Source organism: Oxyura jamaicensis, chromosome 3, assembly GCF_011077185.1.
Source record: "Oxyura jamaicensis isolate SHBP4307 breed ruddy duck chromosome 3, BPBGC_Ojam_1.0, whole genome shotgun sequence".
Taxonomy (NCBI): domain Eukaryota; kingdom Metazoa; phylum Chordata; class Aves; order Anseriformes; family Anatidae; genus Oxyura; species Oxyura jamaicensis.
Window position 1 is genome coordinate 52117136 of NC_048895.1, and position 19046 is coordinate 52136181.

The 19046-nt window shown below is 37.4% G+C and overlaps 1 protein-coding gene across 14 annotated transcripts in view; it reads right to left on the reverse strand.

Annotated features, from left to right (window-relative positions):
- The window catches only part of SYNE1 (spectrin repeat containing nuclear envelope protein 1), a 301148-nt gene that overhangs the window by 25216 nt on the left and 256886 nt on the right, over positions 1-19046 (reverse strand). For 13 of the 14 annotated variants that reach the window (XM_035322952.1, XM_035322962.1, XM_035322953.1 and 10 more), the window contains 6 exons: positions 18190-18345; positions 15947-16105; positions 15284-15450; positions 7505-7667; positions 1850-2037; positions 1-151 (listed from right to left, as the gene is read on the reverse strand). In XM_035322952.1, coding sequence (XP_035178843.1) covers positions 1-151; positions 1850-2037; positions 7505-7667; positions 15284-15450; positions 15947-16105; positions 18190-18345 — 984 coding nt within the window. Of the gene's footprint in view, positions 152-1849; positions 2038-7504; positions 7668-11828; positions 11976-15283; positions 15451-15946; positions 16106-18189; positions 18346-19046 lie in introns of those variants that run through there. The other variant, XM_035322961.1, reaches the window with a different exon arrangement.

A 19046-nucleotide genomic window follows, 5' to 3' on the forward strand; every position in this document is an offset into this window, starting at 1 on the left:
CTCAAATTTCTTCAGTTCTTCCTTAGCAACCGTGTAAAGTACACCAGAGGAGCTTGGGAAAGCAGCTGTCCTCTCAGAGGTTTTTAGCCAATCTTCAAATCTTGAGTAGTCATCCAAAAACTTTTGCCATAACCGCCACGTCTCTTCAATTCTGCAATAGATAATAGAAAATTAAGGAATGCTGGGAATGAAGGACAGCTGACCTTCAGTACTTTAAATAATCATCAAGAGCAAACTAGTACTGCACTAAACAGTAACTGGCTTTAATCTAACTCAGACAGGCAGGTTGATAAACAGACAACAGAGCAGACTGACTCATTCCAGACTGAGCTGGAATAAGATGATGACAGTTTTTTTAATACATCTAATTTTGGAACTGTTATAAAAAGAACATTATAAACATGCAATAGGACCTGTAAAAATCATAGCACATGCTAAATAACTTCAGATATACAGTCTAATCTAGGCACCTAAACCAGTATTTCAGAGATTAGAAATTCCACAGTAACTTCAACTTCAGAAGTTGCTTGAGTTGTTTAAAAGTTCTCAGTCATTATCCTGCACAGCAAAGGGACATGATCTTTTTTTTGAGAAATTATTTCAACTTTTCAAATAGACTATTTGACCTCAGTTGAATATGTGAAAGGAGTGGTTGACTCTTGACCTTGAAATCAAATTGTCTTAATATTGAGACTGTAAAATCCCCAAATGATCTTTTTTTTTTGGGGTGGGGACAGCTTATATTACAACAGAACTTTGTGTGCTTTTGCATACAGAAGACTTTTTCCCCAAATCTTAGATATACAGGTCTGAAGAGAGTTTGATCCATGCAATACTCTGAGGCAAAATTTACACTTTGATGATATGGGGTTGAACTTGAATTTCAACATCTGTTTTTTTTTTTTTTTTTTTTTTTTTTTTTCCTTTTTCAAATGAATAACTGTTTCTAGCACAATAACAATTCTAAATACTGATAGCTCAGCTAATTTACTATTATAAATGTATTAATAGCACACATTACCATGGAAACAGTAGAAAATTACTTAGAGATAGCAATCTGTGGATATGAAGCAGGACAAACATCATTAGGGTAAGCCTAATTATTGCAACTCTCCCTTTTAGGTCATGTTTTCTAAACCTCTTGGAATCACTGCAGTCATCCATACTTTCTCTAGTTTATTTCTCATTGCATCTGTAAAGCATGGAAAGTCAAACATATTCCATGAAAGGCCTCATGTGAGCAAAATTTTGTAATTGACAGGTGTACTTTATATAAAGACGCATAATAATGCAGCCCATTTTTTTTCCCAGTATCATGATAACTATTGGCTTTTATTCAGTGTATGATCCTTTTCTGAGCCCTAGACTTTGTGGTGTAAAGGACCACATGGATGCCAGGGTTCTTTCAGGATCAGTAACTGCTACTACTTTATTGATGACATAACTTCAGCTCTCTCTTATTGAGGGCATAACTTCATCTATCCTTAGTGAGGACAGACTCCCTTTTTATACCAGCAGTACTTTTCCACTAACTATTCATTGGTCAACAACTTTGCCTGGCACCAGCAAACACCCAGCAACTTCCATGCCTTAATGGCTGGAGAACAAGCAACCCGAGACAACAAGGTGTCTCCTGAATCACCCTTCTTTGTTCTTTCTAAATTCTTTATATTCCTTATAGCCTCATTGTTAAGAGTCTGATTTCATCACCAACCATGGGGCTTGTCAAACCCCATGGCCACACTTCCACAAGACCCCTTCCTTCAATACTGCAACCCTATCATATATATCTCATCCTGTAGTTGTGCTTGTGGAAGCAAATACTCATTTGTAGACATTTTAGACTTACTTAAGTCGCCTTTCCATTGACATTGCACAAATGTTCCTCCATCTTCTGTCCAGATTGCGTGTAGCCTGCTGGATAGAGTCACACTCTGTTTCTGTGGCACAGGCATCACAGTCATGAAGAAGCACTTCACACAAATTGAGAACAGATGCTACTCCAGTGCTGTGTTTCTCTATGTCCCTCTGAAGTTCCTGTAGATGAAGAAATTAATTCTTAAGAGAAATTACAAAACAAGCTTAAATACAGATGCATTTCTGTTCTACTTACTCAAAAAAATTGCAAACAGGAAAAAAGCAATCTATTAAGATAGATATTGTGCTTGTGACAGCACAGATATTGATGCAATGTTATCAGCTAAGCTAGGAGAACCTGGCAGCATGAACAGCTCTCCCAGAAGCTATGAACATCAGACCACCACCTGGGACAAACTGCCAGGGCTCTGCATGCTCAGATGAATGTATTTCAGCTACATTTAATCAACAACACCAATGACATTCCCATCCCTTCTCCATTATCATATAGAATGTAAAGCCGAAGTTAGTAAGAGAGGTGTGTCAGGAAAAAGTATTATCTACTGGAGGTACCCTTCATGAGTCTACTCTTCCCCAGGCAAGGTAGCTGCATAGTGGCATGTCTGACATGGAGATTGGCAGCAGCACATGTCAAACTGCATATTTAGTAGGAGTTTATTCCTTCAACTTTCAAAACATACAGCATTTTAATTGGAATTGGAAAGGAGGATTTAGGACAGCTAAAGAAAATGCACTTATGTGGTTTTAGCACTTGTTATACGTGATCGGTATTATTTATCCTGTTGGTTTCTTGGTTGTAATGTCTTTTTCTCCACTGCTGACAATGCTTCTTCTTGAAGCATATTTTCAGCTACAGTTTTGAACTACTGGTTCAAGTTGAGACAAGTCACAAAAGTAATTGGCTATTTCTGTTAGATAAGTGCAAGGAAAAGAAACCCTCCCTGAATTTTGCTTAAATTTTAAATGAACCATCAGAATATTAGATGGAAAAGTCAGGATGGACCAAGGTCAAGGCAACATAATCCCAAGAGTAACAGAGAAGTGTTAACATGACTATACCATCGTGAAATGTGTTCATCTGATTCGTGTCAATGTGGAGCAATGCTGGGGCCGTATGATGTGGTGTGACCTTCTGCCTTCTGTCTTGCACCTCCTTGTATAACCACGAGACTGGGGGTGGGGATGTGGAGGTGGTTAATTTATGCATATAGTTCTTGTGTTCTGCAGTGATCGCCTGACAGGACTGACTTGGACCAGTTTTGTTGCTGGCCGTGCAGTGTTAAGCAGAAGTCTGTAGGGGGAGCATGCATGGGATCTGGGGTTGAGAAGATTCCAGAAGATGAAGAAGGCCTGCTCGGAAGAGGACACACCCACTAATGAATATGCATTATAAAAGGGATATAAACCAAGAATGGGAACTGTATGGTGTGCGTCTTGGTGGAGCAGAGACTCCCAGCATGCCCAGCACTGTTTGTTTGCCTTTATTCCTTTATTCCTTTAATAAATTGCTAACTTTATTTGGAATCCTATTTGGGACTCAATCATTTATCACACCATAAAGTGATAGATCGCATCTAGAATACCACATTCACTTCTGGTTCAGGTGAACAAAATAACTGTTAGTATAAGAGATGTGGAATTTTATTTATAGAATCACAGAATGATAGAATGGTTTGGGTTGGAAAGGGCCTTAAAGATCATCTAGTTTCAACCCCCTTGCCATGGGCAGGGACACATTCCACAAGATTTCTCAAAGCCCCAAAGATTCCACAAGGTTTCTCAAAGCCCCGTCCAATCTGACCTTGAACTCTTCCACGGATGGGGTACATATAGCTTCTCTGGGCAACCTGTTGCAGTGTCTCACTAACCCTTCTGCCTAATGTCTAATCTAAATCTACCCTATTTTAGCTTAAAACCGTTACTCCTTGTCCTATCACTACGCTCCCTGCCAAAAAGTCCCTCGAATTTTCCTGTAGACCTGCTTTGGAAGGACCTCCCTGGAGCCTTCTCTTCTCCAAGCTGAACAACTCCAATTCCCTCAGCCTCTCATCATAGGAGAGGTGCTCCAGACCTCTGATCATCTTTGCGTCCCTCCTCTGGACTCATTCTAATAGGTCCTTCTTGTGCTGGGGGCCTCAAGAGATGAACACAGTAGATGAACAAGAACACAGTAACTTGAGGCTAAGTAGAGGTAAAGTGAGTGTTTAGAAAGCTGCCTTGCAGAAGGACCTGGAAGTATTGGTTGATAGTCGGCTGAATATGAGCCAGCAGTGTGCTCAGGTGGCCAAGAAGGCCAACAGCATCCTGGCTTGTATAAGAAATAGTGTGGCCAGCAGGTCCAGGGAAGTGATTGCCCCCTTTACTCAGCTCTGGTGAGGCCGCACCTTGAGTACTGCATTCAGTTTTGGGCCCCTTTGCTACAAGAAGGACATGGAGTTGCTTGAGCGAGTCCAGAGAAGGGCTACAAAGCTGGTGAAGGGTCTGGAGAACAAGTCTTATGAGGAGCAGCTGAGGGAGCTGGGACTGTTTAGCCTGGAGAAGAGGAGGCTCAGGGGCAACCTTATTGCACTCTACAGGTACCTGAAAGGAGGCTGTAGCGAGGTGGCGGTTGGTCTGTTCTCCCGCGTGCCTAGTGACAGGACAAGGGGGAATGGGCTAAAGTTGTGCCAGGGGAGGTTTAGGTTGGATATTAGGAAGAACTTCTTTACTGAAAGTGTTGTTATGCATTGGAATAGGCTGCCCAGGGAAGTGATTGAGTCACCATCCCTAGAGGTCTTTAAAAGACATTTAGACGTAGATCTCAGTGATATGGTTTAGTGGAGGACTTGTTAGTTAGGTCACAGGTTGGACTGGCTGGATCTTGAAGGTCTCTTCCAACCTAGATAATTCTGTGATTCTGCTTGTAAAGAAAAATGTTAACACACAAAAAGAAATATAATGTTGACATACTGTCTCTACATAAATTTAAGCTCTAATTGGACAAACCTTTCTAACAACAGGAAATATGAAGACAGCCTTCCCGCAGGAAATGAGGTTTAAATATAGAATCTAAAAGCATCATCAAAGTTGAAATGGAGTAATGTTATCTTATATCAGTTATCTGATTTTGTTGTTTGTGATGATTGGACTCAATAACTTTATTAATTTCCTGTTCTCATATATGAAACAGAAGGATATTTTGTGAACATCTGCATGAGAAAGTGGATAGTCACAGTGTTTTCTCCTTCAGCACTGTCCCTTTCACTTTCACTTGCCTGGAAAATACTCTTTCATCATAATGTACAAGTGTTTATTCTTCTCCCTGTCCTGAGATGTTATATAAGGCGGATGCTATAAATAGATTCAATACTCTATAGAATATGTACTACAGACAGCTATGAGACTTTAGGCTAAGCAAGTTCAGGTAACATAATCTTTTTGTTGTTTTGGACTACAGCAGCAGTTATAACTGCCCCATTGGTGGTCCTGAGTATTCCTAAGAATTAAACTTTTATACACCTACAAAACTTTTCTACAACAGATGACTATGCTATATATATATATATATAATATATATATATATTCCTCCATGGCCTTGGTTGATATGTTTCTTAGAGAACAATTAGCCTTTTTGGTTAGTTTACAGAAGAAGCATCACTTCTGTACACTGCTGTCATGAACGTACAAGTTTTTCTTTAATCATCCCAAAAGCAAAAACAATTTTTCAATTTTCACTGGTAGCAGGCTGAGAAAGTAAACAAACAAGTAATCCTAGAAATGTAGCTTGCAACCCTTGGAAAATGCTTCAGTGAGGTTACACTACCTTCCCCAGGATATCCAGCTTGAATTGCCTCTTAATTTCACTATAGGGACCAGCAACCTGCAAAGCTCATTCTTGGCTGAAGAAGAGGCTGAGAAGTTACAGAATGACAGGGGGGTTACAGAAATGGAATTTGTCTCTCCTCTTTCACAGAATAATATTTTTAATGTAATCTTGTACAACTGGTAGCAGTATGAACAGGGAAGATAACATGGCCTCGGTGGAAGATCAAACATAGAAAAGAACAAAAGAACACTAAGAGGGAAGAAAAAATAGGGATGAAATACTTGAGATGGCTGACATGCTGGCCTTCTGGGATAAAGTGAACAGAGATATAGCTGCCTAGTAATAAAAATACTGGTTGCCATACATTGACATTTTTGTTTTGTCATATATATATGACAACCATGGTCTGCAGCATTATCAAATCAAATCATCATCAAGATTACAAACACGGTATCTTCCCAGTATAAAATTCACCTCTATTTCTCCCCTTTGGGATTCCAGTGAAACCACTCAGACTTCCACAGAATATTGTTGCATGCTGTCACTCTATGGGAACTACCACAAGGAAATGGTGGAAATCAGAGAGACACCAGTCTCCATACTCTGAATAAGTCCCACAAGGAGTGGTTATAACAAACTGTGGAATGCTTGCACACGGATCCTAGTGCAAAAAAATGTCAAGTATCTAGTTTACTGATAGCAATGTTTAGCCTTGCCCAGCACTTCACCATCTCAGAAACACAACTCATTAGTTACACTTGTGTGTTATGAATTATTAACCCTGTGTAAATTGCATATAGAATATTAATAAGCAGTTCTGCACAGCCATGTAGAAAATCAGTTGGGGAGCCAGAAAACACTCTGAGAACATTCTTGGGTCTCAGCCCCACACTCAGCTTAAAATATCAAAATGCCAGTTTATGCACTCCATAAATTAAAGTTCCCCAAAGCATTCTGGCATTCCTCTTCCCACACATTTATTTCTCCTCTCATGAAAGAACTCGGGAGAGCGTATAACTCATCTCCAATGAGGCACCAAAAAGGTATTTCTGCTAATAAATAAGCAACAGGAATACAACAGAACAGTCTTCACCAGCAAAGTGCTTCTAAATAAAACTACACTGGGCAGCTGAAGGATGACGAGCCCACATATTTCCTTCTACTGCACTGAGCCATAATCTGTGAAGTAGGCATATAACATAGCAGTGAAGTGGACCAGGATATAGAAAGTATAATAAATGTTCTTTGGGGTAAGATTAATTGTAATGCCAAAAGCTGGTTGACATAATTTATTTTTTATTTTTTTGCCTGTTCCAATGTTGACTGTTTTGTTCTAGCACTGCATGAAAGCTTTGGGCAGTATAAAACAACTGATTTTAACTTTACATGTATAGTTCATGCATCTTTGCGTGCAATGTAATTCTCAAACAAGCTGCAAAATAAAACCAAGTTAGAAAAGTTGCTAAAAATCAGTCTTTTTCAAGCATGTGCAAAATTTGCAAGGTCTAATACGTGTCAGTTTTGCCTCTTGGAACAGTCAATTCAAACAACCAAAAACCACAAAACCCAAAGGAAAATCAATTGCAATAGCTCGTTCAGGTTACATCTCTTGGTGCCTTACCTTTCTTGTGAATGTCAAACAGCTCCCGGTAGACTCGATGTCAAAGCCAGCAGAAGGCTCTATAAGTGACACAGTAAGCACCACTTGCCTTGATATTCGAACATTTTTTTGCCTCATGGCCTGCGTATGAACAGCCCAAGGACACACTACTTTGTTTCTCCCAATGCCATTGTGCACTTTATAAGTGTTTTGCATTTTACCTGCTGTTCATTTAGCTTCCTTTGTATCTCCTCAGAGTCACAAGTTTCATAGACAATTGGTTTGGAGAGCTCTGACTCAATATGGGCAAGCCAAGATCTCAGGCTACTCATGTTCTTATCCAGCTGCTGAACTGCGACCAGGGTTTCTTTCAACTTCTTTACCCTGTAAAGAAAAATAAACAGGAACATAGGTACTCTCTGATGAAGAATTTCTGTAGTATGTGTTTCAGAGAGATTTCTGAAGAAACTTAACATAGATGGCAACTTCTGTTCTGAAGTCTTCCTTTATTGATTAACAGAAGTGTATTATCTATACAAATAATCCAGCATTCATAGGTTCTTGTTAAGAAAAATTAAGAGTTTACTAATTCCAGACAACATTTTCAAAGGTTCTATACTGTTATCTGTTAAGGCAAATGTTTGTTAGAAATACAAATATGTATATATATTTAAATAAACTCACACACACCAAAACCCAAAATAATGTAGCTAATTTAGTTACAAACTTGACTAAAAGGAGACAAAAGATCTTAAGACTACAAATAACTGGTCCAGTTAACCAGTACTTTTGGTGTAGTGCTCTGAGTGAACAGATCATTTTCACCCTGATGATTTCGAAATATTGGACTATTGTTACAGTGACAGTTGTGCCTGAGTAAACAGATTTTATTGAGAGAACTCAAACTGGGAACTTAGTGTAAATTCCTGAATCCCAAGGGTTGCTTTAAGATGTTCTTGGTCTTAATGGACTACTTCAGATTTAAATGATGAAATCAAAATGTATCTTCATACTGATATATAAGTAGTATTTTTCTGGAGGCCCTGATGCTGCAAAAGTACTGGTCAGGAAAAACTATACAGTATTTTTGATTTAAATATGCATTAAGATTAATGAGTGAGAAAGATTTCACTGTGCTGATATTTTTCACTTCAGCCTGTTTCACCTGTAAAAGTCTTTCTCAGTAATTCCTTCCTTCTTACCCCTATGTTACCTAACATACATTAGAGGAATTTGTTTCTAAGCTTTCTCTCTCTCTCTCTCTTTTAAATTATTTTGTTTGTTTGTTATGCAGTGCCACAAACATTTTTGAGTAACATTCCCTCCTATGCTTCCATTGCTCTTCCACTCAAGTGTTTCAATATCAGAAAGCTTTAAGAGATGAATGCACCTTGGAACATACTGACTAAATTGGGCTGAAAAAGACAAGTCCACTGAATTCATCAAAGAAACAAAATGCCACCTGACTATCCCATAATTCAAACAGAGCAATTCACATTTTCTCCATAATTCTAAATTGAAATTTATCAAGCGTTTCCACATTTAATGCAGTACATACAGCTGACTACTGAGGGTTTGCTATGGGTGTCCATTCTTTACCAAAGAGAAATACTGAGATCTTAATATCAATTTTAAAAACTGCAAGACTGTTACCCCACCCCACCCCCCATTTTTAGACCTCTCTTTGGTCACAGATAATCAAATGTGGACATTTAGCACCAAAGAGACTCAAGAACAGTTCAAATCTGGCATTTTTCATGCCAGAGTCTCATGACCAACATCTGCAGAGTTGTTATCAGAAAACAAACAAACAAAAAAAGGTATTTTGAAAAAATCTAAGTAATCTGAAAATCTAGCTATGAAGTAATTGAAGACAACACAATTGTGCTGGAAGATAGCCCAACTCCCAGTCAATCAGGTCATCCCAAAACACAGAAATGTATTCAGCCTTGGAGAGACACTATGAGAAACCAATCTCTGGGGTACCATCCCCTCTTCACCTTTGTGTATTACATGTGTTTTGTGGTTTTGGACTAATTGAAGCTTGCTTGTAGGATAGGCAAGAAGGTTGGTTATCACTCATTCTGACCTCACATACAGTTTTTCAGTCTAACTGAGGTGAAATCCAGCCCATTTTCTGCTTGGACTCTCAAGGCTGAATGCTGTTGATCTTTTGCATGTGTGCTGGAGTGGGAAAGGGAACAATGAGTCACATCAAGCCTTAGCGTACAAGCAACGCTGCTCTATCATTTGCAAGCCCAAGCTGTGAACCAGGCTTTTCAAACTGGCAGTTTTATAGTACCCTAATATCTTTGCTAGATTTAATTTAAATTTTACCTGACACATCTGATAAAGTGCCTGCCAATCAGAAAGTACCCTCTTTGTCTCAGTCAGACTGCATGGGACTACTTCAGGCAGAGCCAGGCTCCAAAAAATAAAATAAAATAAAAAATAAAAAAAAGAAAAACCCCAAAGAGCACTATCTTCAGTCACCTGACATAAGTTACTTAAGAGAAAAAAAGAAAAAAAATGAAAGACCCATGAAAAGAATTCTCAAACTAAAGCCAAAAACTACTTCTAAACCTGCCCTCCCTCCAAAGGCTGTTGCAATTCTTAAGTATACCTGCACCTAAATTCCAAAAGTAAATAAATGAATATATATACATATATCTTTCAAGAAAAAGACAGCTCCTTCCCTCAACGACTAACCTTTTTTGTTTATACTGTTCATTTTTTGTACAGAGTAAAATATAACAGGTTCCTTGCCCATGGCATAGATCGAAGCAAATAAACAAGAGCTTCTTGGAATATGCTGAAATACCATGCTGTGACTGCAGCTGTTCTGAAAATTTACTCTGACATCCAGCATGTCTAACAGCTTTTCTTCTGAATTTTAGCAAGCAAGATGCATGTGTTCTTAATCTCACTGAACACTGTGCCTTTGTACAAATAATTACATAATGCATATGCAAGAAAAAACTGTCTTCCCCTTGAAAATTTAACAGCTCAAAATTTCTATGTTAATGGCAGGGCCTGGAAGACCAAAAATGAAACTAAAAGCTCTACTTAGAGACAAAGGTCAAATTAGAAACCATCCAAATACGTGGTACTCCTAGCCAACTGTAATTTTTGATCTTTTGAGATTTCATTTACAAGGTTATGTTTAAACAGTTAATTATTCTGATAAACATCTCATGCTTTTGTTGCAGCACTATGCATGTTACTTGAAGAGATTTGAGATAACTTCCATGCTTGATAACGAAGACACCACATTCAAACTCATGCCATGTTTGTTTCAAAGGTTGTTTTATATATCTATATATCTACATCTGTATCACTACATTTTACAAATATTTAAGACTTTCAGAAAGGAAAATGCTGCAGAATTGAACTTTTTCTATGGTCTAGTGAAGAAAACTCATTTCTAAATCTGAATGTTCAATTAATGTACCTCAGACTCCCCAAGAAAGTAACTTTCAGATGTTTATCTTACATGTAGAAAGGGCAATGGCAGAACAATTTGGAGCTGAAATTAAACACAAATGCCTTTCATTCAAACAGTCCTAAACTAGACCACTTGAGATTACACTTAAACAAGAACAGGAACAGCCTTGTAAATACATAACAATGCATCATATAGAACTCATAGTTACTGCATTAGTCATTTAGACAGCTGGATACTAATGTTAAACTTAAAATGAACATGAAAACAGACAGTAAGCCTATGTTAGCTAAACCTGTGTAAAGCCAGTAGTAAACAGAAAAGTGGAAAAAAAACATACTCATAACTGAAGTTTCAAGAAGCATTTAATTCTATGAAACAGTTAAAAAAAACACTATTAAAATCAGTATTAAAATCAGTTTATGATTAAAAAAGATGTAAGGTCCAAATTACAGTACAAATGTGCACAATGGCAGTATTACTGTAAATTATAGCTGTTCTTCAGATCACAGCTTCCCCTTTCAGCGGATAAATTTATAGAACTATGAACATAACCAGCAGAACTTCTAGGGAAGATATTGTGAACAGGGAAAAATTGAAATTCACTCATAAATGCAAAAAAATGTAGGCTGAGTTTCATGTAGTTACAGGATATGTACTGGACAGATCAACTCCAAATCAACTCCAGTATGTAATTGTCTGACATTGTCTTTACAGCCTCTTTCCTTCTGTGCTTTTTGTTTGTAGCCATGCCCCTTTGATGACACAGTGAGCAGACATTAAGTCTGCTTTCTCTCACATGTGTATACACTTGTATTTAAAAACACCAGTAAAAAGAGTCAACAGTTTCTTTCAGACAGCAAAGACATTTTAGGAGTTGCAAGTCTGCGTTAGTTACAAAAAGCTAATCTGGGATCCAAAAGCTCTAGCTGTAAAACAAAGTATATCATTATCACTGTCAATTACTTTTAAATAGAGCAGAAAACAGGCATTTCTAGCTAAGGCAGTGATTTCTACATATCAATATTTTTAACAGTTTCTCAGCAAGCCAAGACTTCAGAAAGAACTGTATCAATCAAAAGGAAACAAAAATAGCTGCCTGCCTTGTGATATCACAATTACAGTCTGGGAGATCTGAATCCACATTGCCGTCTTCTGCCATCCTCACAGCGTGCAAATCCTCTGCCACCACCATGAAATTTTCCAGCATTAAAAAGAACTTCCACTCCAATAGCTTGCAAACACTGTGCTTTGTATGGGGGAAGGAAAGGGGACAAACTCCTTTTTGCTGGTGAGTACTGTACAGAAAATGTTGCATGCCAAACAAATGTTAGCAGACGTTGCTTGATAACATGAGACTGAATGGTGACAAGTGGTCATGTTTCTAAATAAAACTTGCATTCATCAACATGTGCCAAGCTTGATCTCCAGGAATGTGGGCCATGAGTGCAAGGGGAAGGGAGGAAAAAAAGACACCATACAATATTACTTTCCTTGCAAAGCCTGAGCAGTAACAGCAAAAGCACTGCTAACTGGCTGTGAACATAAGTAACATTTTGTGCAGCAGGCTGACCTATCAAATAAATACATTTGAAAGGATAAAAATCTCCTAGAAGGACAGAAATAGAAATTTTTGATGAAGAGACACAACTACCTTTCTGTAGCTGTCTTTTCTTCAGTTACAGACCTCCTCAAAATGGAGAGGCAAATAAAAATGTAGGTAACAAAACAGAACATGACAAATAAAGACTTTTACAAGTGAAAGAGAAATTCTACCACCCAGCATAAAAACAAGATACAGATTGTACTCATATTATCATACTATATTACTAAAGATTTTTTTGAGCACTTTCTGTTAGTTCACACCTGTATGGAAAAACTAACCAAAACAAAAAAAAAATACCAAGTAAAATGCTCCAAGCAAAGGCTGACTGTGGCTCTACAGAAAAATGTGCAGGCTAAAATATTTCATTAATGCTATCAAAGATTATGGTCCAAGGATATTCAGAATATTAAAAGGTGTTTTTTATTATTGACACTGGAACAATTAATCTACATTTACTAGCTGAGTGCAGCCAAAACTTGTGTTATATGACATATTCCAAACTCAAAAATATCAATATAGGAACATACTTCAATATATAACGAGGTATTTGAAAGCGCCTCTGTAGTCTTCTAAAAATCAGCTTGGGGAATACAAAAAATTTTGTTCAAGTAGTTAAGCAGGTTTTAACTCCTATCAGCCTAAGCTACAGCTGAACTAGCAAAATCTCTATAACTTAGCATCAAACCTCTCCACTATTTACTTCCCAACTTCAGAAATGCAACATTCAATTTTTTTTTTTTTTTTTTTTTTTCCTAATTTAAGTAAGGTCTGGAAACTGAAAGGGTTGTACAACTGCATATGATAGTGCTGTTCATGCTGGTTAGAATGAAATAGAGTAGAACAGTTCCAGCTGGAAGAGACCTACAACAATCATTGAGTCCAACTGTCAGTATACTTTGTGGCTGACCCAAGGTCAAAACTTATCATTAAAAGCATTATCCAGATACTTCTTAAACATGGACAGGCATGGGGCATCAACCACCTCTCTAGGAAGCCTGTTCTACCCTCTGGGTAAGGATTTCTCTAATGTCTAGTCTGAACCTCCCTGGTGCAGCTTTGAACCATTGCCACACGTCCTGTCTCTAGATACTAGGTAAAAAAGATGAGCACCTCCCTCTCCACTTACACTCATCAGGAACAATGAGGTCACCCCTCAACCTCCTTTTCTAAAAGTTTGACAAACCCAGTGTACTCAGCCGCTCTTCAAAGGGCGTGACTTTCAGCCTTTTAACCAGCTTTGTTGCCCTCTTCTGGATGCTTTCAAGGACCTTAACATTCTTTTTAAGTTAAGGAGCTCAGAACTACACACAATGTTCCAAGTGAGGCTGCACCAATGCTAAATGAATTGGGAGAATCACCTCTTTTGACCATATCGCTGTGCTGTTTAATGCACTCCAAAATGTGTTTTGCCTTCTTGGCTGCCAGGGCACACTGCTGGCTCATTTTGAGCCTCCTGTCAACCAGCACACCCAGATCCCTTTCTGATAAACTGTTCCCCAGCCACTCATTTCACAATCTGTACTTAGTCCATAATTAAGAAGTAAATTAGTTAAGAAGGCTAAATTGAAGGCTTAGTTGAAATGTTCTGGGAATAAAAGTAAGTAAATACTTCACATACATTAGTCTAGTGCTAGGACTTGACACCCTGCTTCATGATAACAGAATGAAAAAGTTTAAGTGGATAAGTTTATGTAAGTTTAAGTTTGTATATCTCCTTCCTCTCCACAAACCAATAACAACACCAAATCCTGAACCCTTCCCTGATACTATATAGGACATTAATCTCTAATACTGAATAGACAGCACAGATGTTTTAAAGACCTGTTTTATAGTTTCTGAATGTCACTGCTTTTCACTCAAAACTTCCTGAAGGTATGATTTGAACATAACACTTGAAAATTTGTCTGAGGAAGTGTTTGAGAAGACACGAATAATATACAACAAATATATGTTATGATCAACAACTGGTGATGTATCACATCCTCTAAAACAAGCAGGCTCCTCAACCGTAATGCACCACTTCCTGACTGTTCTGAAACTATACAGCTTTCATTACTTTAAAATGAAATGCTGTAAAAGTAGCTGGAGCCACCAGAATGCTTCTGCTTACATAAAATTTACTGCTGTCAATCTTAAAGATTTCAGAGCAGGAATGCAGTAAACGCATAAGAAAAATAAATAAATAAATAAATAAAAAAAGAACATAAACCAAAGCAAACTCTTTTGCTACAAACAAGACTGAAATACTCTTAATTCATATATCCTTAAATCACAGAAGTGTAAAATACAGAGTATACGTTTTATGAACTTATACAAAACCATGCCAAAATTATTGCCTGTAACAGAAAGGAAGTTGTATAATGACTCAGAGCAGAAAATGTTGAAACAAATATGCCAGTTTCTTCACATATCAAACAACAACCCTGTATTTCTTTAAGGTATGAAAATTGCTTTTATGTTATTCACCTTGATAAAAAAGAATATTTAAGTCCAATGTGAATATGTCTACCTTCAGTTACTTTTCTCCATCAGTCAAAAACTAATTGAGCAGGCTTAGTTTTAGAACTGCTCTTCTGAAAATTCAAGCCAAAACAATAGCTGCACTGTTTGCATTGCTATGCCAACATTTTTATTTTTATTTTAATTACATTTCTATCCAGATTTAAGCACTCATCTGAAGTAAGACGGAAGTGAAGAAGCTCAATTAAATCTGGCTGCAACCAACCCTGTGTCATTCTAGCAGATAAAGTTTCAAATTGTCTCTTTTTTACTTGAAGAAATAATGTCAGAATAAATAATGCAAAGGCAAACAGGAAAGTAAATTTCACATTAATGTGTTGATTGCTGAGAATAACTTCATTCACATTTTATAATGAAAAGGCAAGCAATAAAAATATTTTAATTTGATTTTTAATTTAAGATTCTTAATTTAAAACAAAACAAGTGTTTTACCTGGCTGCAATAAGATCCAGAAGATGTTGCCATCTGTCATTGATCTTGCCAAGTTTGTACTCAATCTCTGATGCTTTACTCTCGTGGCTGGCTTTAGCAAGTCGCTCTCCCATTTGCTGGAGCTGGATTTTGTTCTCCTGAGCTACAGCAATTTCTTCTTGATAATCCTGGACAGAAAAGAGCAATCCGATTACAAATACTGAATGCATTCTGCTCTTAAAGTACCATACAAAAATACAAGTGAATGTTAATGTGTTTGTGTTCTTCTGGTGACTGGTACAGTAGAGAGCCAATCTCTTAAATATTAGGGTATAACCACGAACAACCTTACCAGAAGAATGAAAAAAAAATCAACCAACTGACCAAACAAAAAGACCCTTCTATAAATACATCTGCTAGAGTTAAAGTCATTGCAGTAAATTCTGACTGAACATTTAGTAAAGCACAGTAAAGCACTCAGTTGCCTTAGACTTTATATTCACTTAATTTTCTGGTACCCTGGATAGTCCCACCTTAAAAAAGACAGGAAAAAGCTGCGAAGTGACAGAATAAAAATATGCACTGGAATTTATAAACAGGTAAAATCTCTATTTCAGCTAATTCAGTATCTTTGCAACACAAACCAAGCAAGAGGTAAAAAAACAGTTTGTAATTGCACTATACCTTTTTAAGTTTCTCAATCATTTCTTCTATGAGGATGTCACCATTTTGAGAAACTTTACTTTCCATTTGTGTCAGCCACTCACAGAGCTCCTTGTTCTTCTCGCTGAAGACAGCCCACTCATTCAGTCTCTCACTAACTTGCTGTCGACGTAAGGAGACCTTAAAACATTTAAACAGAATAAATAAATAAATAAAAGTACATTAATTTAAGAGATAGCTGAAGCACTTTTTGTCTCGGTGTGAACTCCTCTGGCCCTGCAGATGAACTCCAGCCACTTACTTCTATTACAGCAAACTGGAGTTGTACTGCAAATACTTTGCATGACTCTTTGTAAGTTTAGAGATAAGTGTTATTCTCAGGATTCTTGCTAGTTACATCCAGTTGCATAGAGGGACACATCCAAGTACTATGCTTAGTGTTATGTCAATATATTGTTTCATAATGTCTCTAAGGTTTCCTTAGAAGGGGAAAATAATTTTCTTACAATTTTTGTTTACTTATAAAATGCAATAAGGTATATTAATGGTTTCTTTAAGTCTGAGATTAATTAAAAGGAAGGTATAAATGCTTGACCAAGACCAAATATATATATACATATATATATAGTATAGGCCAAACTACAAAAGACTTCATGATTTGTGCATGAGCACAAAGCTAAATCAAAGATACACTACATTTTTTTTTTTTAAATCTAAAATAGCATATGCAATTTTCTACTTAAGTCTCAATACACTCATTCCACAGATGACTATTTCTCCTGAATCGCTGACACTTTCAGAGATTCCAAAGGACAATGTCCTGACAAGGAGGAATAGGCATAAAACAAACAAAGAAAAGTGTTGCTAAGTTTAAGAAATGAGTAATAGTCCATCCTTGACAGGAAAAGGATGAAAAATGAAATCAAAATAGTAGCAGAGGGTGAGCAGCAGTCGTTTCTGTAGTTTCAGACACTTGAGCCATCACTTATTTCCTTCTCATTGTACTCTGAATTGCTCCTGACTTTATATCAGCATTTCAGCCGAGCATATGGAGACTTCATCTGCTCTTTCATAAGCAAATGTGATTGTTGTGTTCTTTGACTACCATGTTAGGTTTAACAGTAGTATACAGCATATCTCAACATTTCCCTTTTGTGGTTTTAAATTTGATGACAACTTTCCGGAAATAAGCAACGGTTGAACACAATGTCGCACTGAGTTACATCCTGAAGCACTTAGTATGTACAAAACTTATTTACTTGGCTGCCTCCTTTCCTATAAATACATGTACAGTGAGTAGACCATAGTTTAGATGTACCCATGTTTAGTTGTACCCATGTTTAGATGTACCCATTCAAATGCAATTAACTTTAAAGAAGTTCTGCACTGTTAACTGTAAAGCACTTTTTCTATTTTGAGGGTGGTTTTGAGGCCTTCATAGGAAACTTACGTGATGTAACTATTTCCACAATATCCCTGGTATGCACTGCGACGTCTACGAAACCACAGAAATAACATTATCCTAATCTGAAAAGCTGGGTGAGGGAAAATCCACTATTTGCATCTCTAAATGCAAAAAGGATGCAGGAAATACACTAATAGCACGATCACAGAATCACAGAATGGCTGAGGTTGGAAAGGAACCTCTGATCCAAGCCCCCTGTCGAGCAGGATCACCCAGAGCACATTGTGCAGGATGGTATTCAGGCAGGTTTTGAATATCTCTAGAGGAGACTCTACAACATCTTTGGACAACCTGTTCCTGTGCTCTGTCACCCTCTCAGGTTATGTACCTGAAAAATCAAGCAATACACTTCATCTCATTGTGCGGCCAAGTAAGTCACCCTCAGAATAAGGGAACTGCAGACACTAAATCTGAAGGAGAGGTTGTCAGCAGAACTGAAGGTGTAAAAGTAATGCTGAGCTGAGAGAGGACATCATTTCTGTGCACAGCTGCACCACAAAACCATGGTAAACTGTATTAATTTTGTTTTCCCCATGCCACAGTCCCACAACACACAGTATGACTTTTTGTTGTTTTAAATATGACCTCATAGGCATGGCAAAGTTCAAGAAATATAAAAATATAAGCAGTAACTAAAGGAAACATTTCAATGGATATTATCCCTGATCCAGCAAGAGTTCAAATTTGAACATTACCTGTGCCTATATGCATCTTTTCCAAAATCTGCCACTTGCATTCAATATACCTCAAATACCTTTTTAGTCTGCATACTTGTATCAGAGCTCAATACTATACTTGCCTGATGGCACAGCTCCTCCCACTGCCTGTGCAGAAGCTCTATTCGCTCACTGAGGACTGAAATATCATCTGCACTGATATATGCAGACAGGGACTCCTTCAGCAGAGCGAGGTGTGCAAGGTCATCTGTCCATCCTTCAACAGCATTCTCTAACTCCTTAAAAGAAGTTCATAAGGAAAAAAAAAAAAAAACAGTTTGCTAACAAACAAAAATAAATGAATGTGGTGATGATGCACAAAGATGAACATTCTTATCTCATTGAATTAATGTCATATATGAGCAGACCCACCATTTGGACTACTTCAGCTCTATCTAAAATAAAAAGAATACACCAACCCCATATGTTCCACTATTTTCAACACCAGTAGAGTATGATACATCAGCTTTGTAACAAATAGCCACAAACTAAAATAACACTCAAATGTCTCTCAAATTCAAAGAGTTTGGGGAGTTTCAAGTATTGATTTTGACTTCTCTGTAGTGAAAATACTTTCAAATTGTACCACATTTTTCTACTGCAAGAAATATAGCATAAAATGTTATCTAAGATCCTCAACCTCAGATAAGAAGCACTAAAATGAGTGCTTAAATACCATGAGCTTAAATTTGAAGCAAAAATTTATATTGTATAAACATACCATTACTTGTGGTTTCTACAGTACTTTTCAGACCCTATTCTAATCTCACTTTGATCAGTTCTATGTATACCCTGCAGGTTTTACATCATAATGAGATCACTCAGGTATTATACAGTTCATATGTTACATGGATAGATTTTTAACTTATCACAGTGATACGTGATGAGTTTGCACAGTCAGTGATGTAAAGCCTAAAGAGGTTACTGCACAAAAAAGCAT